The sequence below is a fragment of the Poecilia formosa genome, unplaced genomic scaffold (genome assembly GCF_000485575.1).
Source record: "Poecilia formosa unplaced genomic scaffold, Poecilia_formosa-5.1.2 Scaffold877, whole genome shotgun sequence".
In the NCBI taxonomy this organism is placed as follows: Eukaryota; Metazoa; Chordata; class Actinopteri; order Cyprinodontiformes; family Poeciliidae; genus Poecilia; species Poecilia formosa.
This window is the reverse complement of record NW_006800816.1, coordinates 63,143-74,675: the sequence shown is the minus strand read 5'-3', so window position 1 is coordinate 74,675 and position 11,533 is coordinate 63,143. Positions and strand designations below refer to the sequence as shown.

Below are 11,533 nucleotides of genomic sequence, written 5' to 3'. Positions count from 1 at the left end.
CCTGAATGAAATCAGACAAAGATGGCGTCAAACGTCTGAGCTGCTTTGACTTTGAGGATATCAATGAAAGGTTAAAGGTCAACCGGCCTTAAAATGACCTTTAACCTTTCATTAATACCCTCAAAGTGAAAGCAGCTCAGACGTTTGACGCCATCTTTGTCTGATTTCATTCAGGTTCTCCAGGAACCGGGTCAGAACCAGAACCACTGACCTCCATCTGGGTCGCTGACCAGACCAGAACCAGATGATTCTGTCCATCTGAGGTTCTGGTACCAATAACAGAGAAACCAAGGTTCTGATGGTCCAGCCAGCAGCAGAACCAGCTGGCCGGTCCACAGAACTGGTCTGGACCCCCCCTGGCTCCGCCTATTGGATCAGAACCTGCCAGTCCACACCACCTGATCACCAGAACAGAACCAGTCTGACCTGGTTGGTTCTGTCTCTCAGTGGTGCTGTTGTCTCTGCAGGAGTCCGTTTGGCTGCAGAACCTTTTCACCTTCATCCACAAACACCTGAGAACACCTGGAGGCCCCGCCCACTCTGCTGCTGGAGGCCCCGCCCACCCTGCTGCCGCCGACCAACCAGGTGCAGGTGAGTGGTTCTGGTTCTGACCCGGTTCCTGATCATCAGGTCCAGGTGTCTCTCCTGTCCTCCATGTTGGAACCTGAACCTGGTTCTGCTGCTGGAGAACCTGAGAGAAATCAGAGAAAGATGGGGTCAAACGTCTGAGCTGCTTTCACTTTGAGGGTATTAATGAAAGGTTAAAGGTCATTTTAAGGCCGGTTGACCTTTAACCTTTCATTGATATCCTCAAAGTCAAAGCAGCTCAAACGTTTGACCCTGACTAGAAAAAGGGGGAGGGGCTTCACTCAGGTGCAGACAGCTGGTGCAAGAGTCCGTTTCCATGGTAACGGCATGTGTTGCTGCAGGTGCGTCCTGTGACCAAGGTGTGTGTGAGCTGAGTGTGTGTGTCGTGGAGAAGATCCAGGAGAGGAGCTGCCTGAGGAGCAGCCGACCCGTCAGCTACAGGTGGGTCCAGAACCAGAACCAGTAGAACCTCCAGAACTAATAGAACCTCCATAACCAGAACCAGTAGAACCTCCAGAACCAGTAGAACCTCCAGAACCAGAACCAGTAGAACCTCCAGAACCAGTAGAACCTCCAGAACTAATAGAACCTCCATAACCAGAACCAGTAGAACCTCCAGAACCAGTAGAACCTCCAGAACCAGAACCAGTAGAACCTCCAGAACCAGGTCCAGAACCACCAGGACCTGATCTATATATAGACCTAGAGGTGATAGTTAAGCCCCGCCCCCTGACAGGTGCCCCTCTCTGTCTCTCTCCAGGCCTCTGTGCGTCTCTGAGCTGCTCGCCCAGCAGCACCTCGCCTGTGTCAGCAACCTGTCCTGGAGCACCAATCAGCATCGAGCCTGGGCCAGGGAGGCGGAGCTCAGCCTGGCGGGTCAGAGGTCGCTGCCCAGGGTCAACCTGCTGCTTATTGGCTGGCTGAGAGCGGGGCGGGGCGGAGAGTGGAGGCTGGAGGACGGCAGCGGCAGCGTGAGGTGTGAGGTGAGGAGCAGGGGGCGGGGCTTGGTGCAGGTAGGCGTGTCCAGGTGTCAGATCACAGGCAGCGTCATACTCAGGTGTTCTGAGCGTGCTCAGTTGGGATTAAGTAGACCAGCTGATTGGCTCCATTTCTCCTGGATAAAGCCTCCGTTTCCCACAATCGTCATGGAGGCTAGCTAGCTGGAGGAGCTAACAGCGCCTCCTTCAGGGCAGCAGCTGCCAGTGCAGGACAGAGCGACACGCTGGTCATCCTGGCAACCAGGTGTGCTGGCTCCCCACCTCTCCAGCTCCATGAGAACATCGAGTCCAACTAGATACCAACTGGACCAGTGGAGCCCAAAGTGGGTCCTGGAGGCCCGGCATGTCTCAGTCCCTCCCTGGTGCTAACAGCAGCAGGTCAGTGTTCCTCTTAGGCCTCTAATGATCCGTCATCTGATCCAGGTGAGTTAAACCAGGTACAGAACTAAAACATGCAGGATGCCGGGCCTCCAGGACCCACTGTGGGCTCCACTGGACTCGATACTGTTGAAAACGAGACATTTCCACCTGCTGCTCGTTGTTCTCTCAGGTCCGTTAATGTCGCGTGTAAAGGTGGAACCATAAAGACAAACAGTTCAACTTCACAACCAACCAGAGTTTATTCAGTCAAATGCATAAAATCAGACCAACATGATGATCAGGACCCAAAACCAGGAAGGAAACATGAATTAGNCAAGTGTTTAGGTGGTAGGAGTTTATAAGTTCTCACTTCTTCCTACCCCATTTTGAGCATGATGTGTTAACTGAAACAAAAAATATGTATTTTCTCTTCTTTCTTATGCACTTCTTGTTACTGTGCACTATTTTATTTTTATATTTGTATCATGTTCGAATAAAATTTCATTTCATTTCATTTCATTTCAAAATTTCATTTCATTTTTAGTTTACATGACAGCAGCTTGTAAATATATTTATAGTCTTTAGTTTACCGTCTGCAATGTCGTTAGACAAGTTATTGTTTGGTGGTTAATCAGGACAAAATACATTTAAAATATTTTAGTTTAATTATACTGTAGTTAAATTGTGCTAAATGGAGCAAGTTGGCAGCGATACTATTTGAGATTGAAGCTGTGATAGTGGATTAATATTAATGTATATTAATCATATCCCATAATTTCAGGGACAGATTATGGCTGCTGATAACAGACATACATCAGATTAATGCATTAAATAGGGTTGCAGTGATTCTGTATTTGTCTGTTTAGTTTAATTTCAATAAAAACCTGCTTCATCTCTGGTACTGTTTAATTCTTACAGACACATCTGAATGTAAAGTATTTTTATAAAGGTGGGATATTCTGATGTAGAGTCTTAATGCATCGTTATGAGCTCCCATACATTTAATGGGTAGGATATTCTGATGGAGTTTTGGTAAAAGTCATGTGTATTTAATGAAGGTAGGATATTTTAATACAGGGCTGTAGTGAACCTACATGTAGCAGCTTTACACATTAAATCACATTAAGCCCTTACCCTCCTTATGAAGGAGTTCAGTTCATTAAAACAAGCTGGTTCTGTAAACGGGGATTCTGGTTTTCAAAAGTTTTCATCGTTCACATATTTTTTCAAATGTTACGTGTCACTGCTATGCTTCACATACAGAATGATTTCTGATTAATATATTATAGTATTGAGTTTTTAATAATTGCCACAGTTTTGGTTGCCTGATTATTTCCCCCCCCAAAGGTTTTGTTGGCTCCTGTGGCCTTTATTTGAAAGTAGTTTGACAGGAAGGAGGGGAAGACATGCAGCAGATGTCACCAGGCCGGGAATCGAACCTGTGACCACTGGCATGAGGACTAAGGCCTCCATACGTGGTTCTGCTTTGTCCCTGCACCACCACAGAGCCCCGGTTGTCTGATTTTTATGGGACGAGTTTTCCTGATGTCCAAACATCATCTCTGCCTCATTAAGAGGACAAATAATTTGATTTGGTGCCGTTTGATGCAAAAATGAAATAGAATAGAAATAAAAACCTAGAACCAGGATCCTGTGTGACTAAGAGCCAAAGTAAAGTTCAGAGATGAAGCCGAGGCGCCGGCAGAGCGATTGGTGCTGCTGCCTGTTCAATGGATCAGCTATAGAAACTATAAACCCATTTATCTCATTCTGCCAGTAAAACACTGCAGTAAAGACGCCTACAGTCCAGCTTAGTTTCAAAATGGGATTTAATTTAAATATATTCTATAAATATAATCAAACACTGAACCTGGCTGTGGTTAGGGAGAGCCTGAGGTAGTCAGTGAAGTAAACTACTTTTTCAAAGTAACTGTCATTACTGTCTGTTGGAGCCTGAACCCTTTGCTAGCATGCTAACATGTTAGCAGCAGCTGTACTGGTTCTACTGGTTCTAACCTCTCACCAGTAGCAGCTGGTTCCTCCCAGTCCGACCAGCAGCTGCCCTGATCTGGGGTAAACTCTAACAGGTTTTAATGTTATGAAACTTTATTAATAACTTTAATCTTAGTCCTGTGGTACAGGCTGCAGGTAACTTCAGTAAAACATCGTTTTAGATGATTTTTAGTTTCTGTGACGGGAATAAACTTGAACTAAATCAGGTTATGGTACATGGTGGTGTTCTGGTAGTGATTTGGGTTTCTCTGTTCTGTGGCGTCTCCTGTCGGCCCTGGATCAGTTTCACCTGATTGTCTCTATTTAAACCCACCTGTGCTCCTTGTCTGGTTCTGGTTCTGGTCTGACCATCATGTCTGACCGTCTGTCTGCCATTTGGGTTCGTTACACCAGTTGCTACCGGCTCTGAGGTTTTTGGTTCCTGCCCATCTGAGCTGCTGGACTTTGGATCGTTGTTTGTTAAATTCATCACTTCATTCTCTCCATCCTGGTCCACAGCGTCTCCTCATCCTCTCACCACATATCATGACAGTTCTGTCATCTGGATTATCATCTGGTTCAGTTTAACCTCTGAATAATCTCATGTTCTGGTCCAGAACCAGCAGAACCTTCAACCTGTCTGACCGGGTCAGAGGTTCTGGTTCCTTCAGCTGACCTCTGACCCTAATGGACACCGCTCTGCCTTACCTGTCTGACCTCTGACCTCTGTGTCCCCAGCTGACCTCTCCGTCCCCCCAATGGATGAACCGTCTCGTCTTCCTGCCTCACTGGAACTACATCCCCCATGATGCCTTGGGGCGGGGCCAGGACAGAGGACACCTGGAGCTGATTGGCTCTCCTGACCTGCTGGGACCCAGAGCTGAGCTGGGATTGGCTACTGGGCCAGGGGGGGCGGGGCCTGAAGAAGGGGCGGGGCCTGATGGAGCGCTGAGCGTCAGAGAAGCTGCAGGTGTTCTGAGGACCAGGTGGGTCACCTGACCTCTGACTGGACCAGAACCAGTTAGAACTGGAACCAGTTAAATATTAATTTCCTCCAGTTTGTTAATTAATTTTCTGTTTAATGTTTTTTCTGATCGATGATGATCAAAGAACAGAAACTGCAACAGAGGAATAAAAACAAAGATCTGATGATTATAATTTATATCATTTGTATTTTATACAAATCAATTTGATTAATTATAGTTTATCTATTTTAGATAAAATTGTCATTTTTACTGGTTATCATATTTATACTGTGGATATTTCATAGATGCATTGATCAAATGTTTTAGTGATCAGTAACCATTAAAACCAGTCAGCAGCTGTACCAGCTGCTCAGCGCCCCCTGCAGGTCACATCATGCTACTGCAGCCTGGTTACAAATTATTACCTGAAATAAAACATTTTATTGATGTTTTTATTGTTTAACTGGAAATAGATCAGTTACACTTTATCTAACCAGAGTTACAAATAAAAAAAATCAGCTAATAAAATACATAAGTAATAATAATTGATTGATTACATTTATTTTAGGGTTCAGGTGGTTTTTAGGAAACATAAATAAAAACTATTTTTATTAAATCCAGTTTAATTCAGAATAAATGATTTATTAATAATCTCAGATGGTTCTGCTGCTCTGATCAACCTCCAGAAAAAACTGATCAGATTCCCCTCATAAAATATCAGATCAATTATTATTGGATGGTTTAATAATAACAGCTGCAGCAGCAAATCTCTGCATATTGATCATTGATCAGTTCAGCTCCAGGTCGTTTGTTTCTGGATAAACTCTGACTTGATTCTTTAATTTGTTGTTTATTTCTGTCAGAATTATGGATCAAATAATAACTGATAATTTAGGCTGAGTTCACACTGCAGCCTGAAGTGACCCCAACCTGATTTTTTGTCAAATCGAACGTTTTTTGCCGGGCCGTTCACACAGCCAGTAAATGCGACCTATATGCGTTCTGCAGTCTGAATGAGCAAATGACCTGAAAGTGTCCCGCATGTGCACTAGAGGGCGCCATAGCGTCAGCGTTCTCAGTGTTCTGCCAACTGCCATAAAAAGAAGAAGAGCTCAGTGTTTAGTAAACATGGAGGCTAACGGTGGAGCTTAGCTTACATATTTGAAGTTGTTGTCCAACCAGAGCAACATATTAACGACTTAATCCTCATATAATCCGTCATGGTTGTTGTTTTTCTTCCCACTTGCGCTTATCAGGAAGCAGAATAGTGAGATTTGTTGAGTATCAGTGACGTTCAGTTCGGATGAATGTGACCTGGACGTTAGGTAGCATTAGAATGGGATACGTATCGGATATGGGTCACATTCGAAAAGAATCCGACCTGTGCTGTTCACACTGCCATGAAAAGATCAGATACAGGTCGCATTACGTCAAAAAAAAGAAAATCGGAATTGGGTCACTTCAGGCTGCAGTGTGAACGCAGCATTATTAGAACTTTGATTTAAATTAAACTTAAATTGATCTGATCCAACAAGATCAAAGAGAAAATAATAATTTAATGTCCTCTATTGATTAATGGGACTAAAACTCACCAAAGTCACCACAGATGTTCCAGTTATGATAATTAATTACAGATTTAGGCCCCAAATTAACTTCAATATTTTCTCACAGGTAAAAAAAAAAACAAAAAAAAATCACTCTATAATTCTCTGATTATAGAGTGAACTATCAGGTTATTAGTTATCAGTGATCAGGTCAATCAGGTTCAGATCAATAACTGATCAGAACCCTGGATCTTCCCTGATCAGTCTGTCCAGGTGGATTCTACCTGTTCTCCTCTTCATCATCAGCTTCATCAGCGGATAGATGTTATTAAAGCTGGTTCTGGTTCTGGTTCTAACCAGCCTCTCTGCCACTGTCCCCTCTCTGTCTCAGGGTCAGAGGTCAGCGGGTGTCTGTGTGGGGTCGGGTGGGCTCGGTGCGCCCCCTGCTGGAGGTTTCAGGGAGCTGCTTCTTCTTCTTCTGTCTGGAGGACCAACAGCAGACGGTTCCGGTTCTGGTGAAGGTAGGCGACCCGATCCGGTGGGCCGGTACTGGGAGCGGGTTCTGGTGGAGATCAGAACCAGTAGAACCATCATGAGAATCATCAGCACCAGTTCTGTGTTCTGGTACCAGAACCCGACCCAGCAGAACCAGTAGATCTACTGATGATGATGATGTCGTCTGGCTCCTTCCTCCTCTGAGGGGTTAGGCTGTAAGAATTAATGGGAGTCAATGTGATGAAAACACAACTGGAAGAAGAAAAAGAAAAGCAAAACTATTCGAATGGATCAGGAAACAACTAAAATGGCAAAGGCTCAACCAATGATCAGCCAATGATCAGCCAATGGGCCACAGACAGTTTGTCAGACGTCCTGCAAACTGAATTCAAGTCACAGTGAAGACCATAAAGCACGGTGGTTCAAGCATCATGATATGGGATGTTTCTCTTGGTGTTGCTCCTGTTTCTCACATACCAGGGATCATGGAGCAGTTTGAGTAAAACTGGAAGAAGTCATGTTCCTGTATGTTGAAGAGGAAATGTTCTGGAAATGTTTGTTTCAACAAGACGACGACCCGAACACCCAGCAGGCAGCAAAACCCTCAGACACACAGGAAGTGATGGAGAGGGCAGCTCAACTTCTGGACCTTCATCTGTAGAAACCCTGACATAAAACATGATGTTCATGAGGCAAAACCAAGAAAAACAGAGAACCTGAGGATCATGGTGCAGCAGAACCTGCTGACCGGCACCAGAAGCTGGTTGACTCCATGGACCCCATCCATCCATCCATCCATTCATTAGGAGGTGTGAACGTTTTGGTCACCAGTCTGTCACAAACTGTGTTTATGCAACTAAATATTAGTTTATGATTCTCAGGAGAGATGAAGCTTTCAGCATTTATTAGTTTGTTTTNGACCAACATGATGATCAGGACCCAAAGCCAGGAAGGAAACATGAATTAGTTGAGAACAAAATATGGAGACTCTCCTTCAGAGACCACTGAGTTAATACAGATCCTCCACCCAGTGGTCTGATTGGCTGTTTTAGCTTGTTCGTTACTGTACAATAGTCAGCCCCACCCATAACACACCCCTGACTGACTACTGACCAGTTCTCTGTCTAACGGGTCCGGAAAATCTCTAAAACCCGGGTCTTACCCTAGAAAGAGGTTTATATGAGATATTCTTTTCAAACTGGTGGTGGAGAAAACTCGTCTAGCTCTAACTACCTTCAGATCCAGAAGTTATGACCCTTTTCAGTTGAGAAGCAGTCAACAGAGTAGCCCCCACAGCTGCATAGCTTCTACAACCACTCCTGTTAACGGTAGCTCTTTTCCTTTCTAATAACGGCACTTGTTACCGGCTAGATTAGATTTAGTGACTTAGACTAAAGTCCCAGGGTCATTATTTTTACACTCACCAAGTACGAAGCCACCACATCTCTAGAATCATGTATGTGTATTTTACTATAATTAGGGGAAACTATAATGATCAGATGACACCATTAATCTCAATGTCCACAATTATCATTGGAATTTTTAATATGTAATTTATTAAGCAAGCTTTAGCAGGAATAAATGACAAACAGATTAACTTTCAGGGATTATAAAATCGTAATAAGTAATAATTCCGAAATTAAAATCAATCACAACCTTTTCTAATTTCTATCCCTATTCTGTGTCACTAGTTTAACTAAGTGAGGCTTTTGGGGGGCAGCTAAACTCACACCCAGATGGCATTTGGTCCTGGCAGCAGAAATCCTCCAGTGTCCTTGGTCAGAGTCTTTGTCCTGTCAAGGCCAAATCCTCTTCCAGAATAGAAGCAAAGCAGAACTGTCCGTTGTCCTTAACGCACAGAATCTTCGTCAATCAGTGACCTTTGTCTTTTCTCCAAGTCTGCTGCAGTAGAATAGGGATTGTTGGGTTGAGGCAGAGGAGTTGGTCGAATCAGGAACCAGGGTTGGGGGCAGATGGATCTTGTCCCTTCTTAGCGGCGTGAAGTCTCATCTTCCCCTCGGTTCCAGGGTGCGGTCCTCTGCTGGTCTTCAATCTGCGTCCTCTTGTTAGCTCCTCCAGCGCCGCGGACAAAGAACAGTTTCTTCCCTTGTCTGCTGGTTTTTATACTTTCTCAGCCCACAGTTGTGTATGGGAGAGGTTTAGTAACTCTTGGAACATTTCAGTCTGTGGAAAGCCCCATCCTTTCCCAATCATCATCTCTTTCGTGACTTTTTGGTACTTCCCATTTTCCACTGGCCATCTGGTAACTTACTTCCCTTTCTGAGCTTCCCCAGGGCCCCCGCCCAGTTGCGACACAGTCCAAGAGCAGAACCTGCCTTTCTTTCTCACGAACCTAAATCTTCAGTCATCACATTTCTTTAATTTACTGTAAAACATAATTCTATACTTATAGAACATAAACAATTTATCACTATAACAACTCATAACTCTCAGTATGATCCTCTATCATCCGACTCAAGCTGTAAAATCAGTTTCTAATCATCAACAATCACCACACTTTACTTCAATACTCCTCACACTAAAATCAATTTGTTACTGTCATTCAGATCACGGGTACAGAATACATTGTTTCAACCATACATTACAGATTATTCCATCCATTACATTTGTATATATTTTATTCATCTTTTAATCATCATTAAATCAATATACAAGATTACTGTCATGTCACAGGCCTTTATACTCCGTTTTCTGCGTGTACCTGGTAAGATCTCACCACTTTATGCCAGTTATACAAATTAACACGTTTCATATAATATCTTCAAACTCTTATAAAACAGACATGAGCCGTTTCAATACCAAAACATGTTACAGTCAGTATGTTCTGAATTGTCATAATGAACTAAAACATTTTCAGATGATTTTATGACTTATAGACTATTAAGAATGTGATCCAATATAGAAACTACTGATTAGACTAATATTAATCAAATTGTTACCCTTATATCTAAGAAAATGTTCTACNTGAGAACAAAATATGGAGACTCTCCTTCAGAGACCACTGAGTTAACACAGATCCTCCACCCAGCGATCTGATTGGCTGTTTTAGCTCCATTACTTTTATATCAGGTGTGTTTCTACTGTCTGACGTTTAGAGGTGGAATCATCCAGCCGTCATGTTGCTGTTTGCTGCCAGAGACCCTGCAGGTGATACAAGGATGGATCACCTGCAGGTGTCTAATCTAATGAGTGTTTCTCATTTTAAACTGTTCTGAACCCACAGAGCTCTGCTGACCTCTGACCTCTGACCCAGGGCATCAAACTGCAGATTGTAATTATACAAATTAACACGTTTCATATAATATCTTCAAACTCTTATAAAACAGACATGAGCCGTTTCAATACCAAAACTTGTTACAGTCAGTATGTTCTGATTGGTTATAATGAACTAAAACATTTTCAGATGATTTTATGACTTATAGATGTAACACTACTGAAGTACAGAAGGACTAGATGGAATAAATCAGACTAAATTCGTCTGCTGGAGCCGTTGTCAGTAATCAATAAAAACAATGCAAAAGAACTGCTTTCAATGCCATGTATTTTAAAGAGAAAATTAAAGTGAACAATACAAGACAAACATACATAAAACCCTAAATAAATATACACAGTACTGCGGCAGATCCTTCATACATTTGTGCACAACTGGTCTTAAACTTCCCCGCTGGTCAGCACAATGTCTGACCGACACACATTCAAAAGTCCATGGTTGGATTATCCAGATATTTAAGATGACAATGTCCCAACGCAAGTTGTTTCGGATGAAGAGATGAGTAATGGATTGTGTGCATGAATGGTGAGATGGAGGGGGAAATGATACAGACCGTCAACCTCCTACCAGACCAGTATGGAGTGATTCTTAGCTTCTCCTGGCCCAGCCAGTTTTCAGAAGCTCACCATCCTTTAACCCTACAAAGGGTCACCTTGGCCACCACCAACATCCTAAAACAAAACAACATTGTGCTCACTACTCACCAATTCCATTAATAGTTGAGTGCATGACAGCTTCATGTCTCCAAACTCACTGGATTCTCAGATCTACATGATTTTTATATTAAAAGGTTAAAAAGTGCATAACAAAGAGATGAACTGATTGGAAACACCAACCTGCAGCTCCTTTGTCTCCAGCTGACTGAGGAAAGCTGGAGCAGGCCTGAATAACTACCTCAGGTGTGTCAATTGGTTGAATGCACTGTGTGACTGACTGTCACTCCAACCAATGGGGCAGCAAAGGCGGGACTAAGGGAAGTTTTTTTCCTCCCCCAGGTTACATAGACTATTAAGAATGTGATCAAATATAGAAACTACTGATTAGACTAATATTAATCAAATTGTTATCCTTATATCTAAGAAAATGTTCTACCATTTAAGTTATGTATTGATCAAACTATGAATCTAAATCGAGCCTAAACTCAGGACTAAAACAATCAGGATCCATCTAACATCTCAACATGAACTAAAGTTAAACATCATTAAAATTAGCGGAATGAAACTGATATTTCCAACAATACCATTTAGATACTAACTAGAAAACCATCTAGATACCAACTAGATACCATCTAGATACCAA

General features: G+C 42.9%; 1 protein-coding gene across 2 annotated transcripts in view; it reads left to right on the top strand.

Annotated features, from left to right (window-relative positions):
- ctc1 (CTS telomere maintenance complex component 1) overlaps window positions 1-11,533 on the top strand; it is a 76,193-nt gene that overhangs the window by 2,162 nt on the left and 62,498 nt on the right. For both annotated transcript variants that reach the window (XM_016667030.1, XM_007543677.2), the window contains exons 2-6: window positions 468-591; window positions 930-1,029; window positions 1,349-1,571; window positions 4,677-4,924; window positions 6,839-6,968. In XM_016667030.1, coding sequence (XP_016522516.1) covers window positions 468-591; window positions 930-1,029; window positions 1,349-1,571; window positions 4,677-4,924; window positions 6,839-6,968 — 825 coding nt within the window. The remainder of the gene's footprint in view (window positions 1-467; window positions 592-929; window positions 1,030-1,348; window positions 1,572-4,676; window positions 4,925-6,838; window positions 6,969-11,533) is intronic.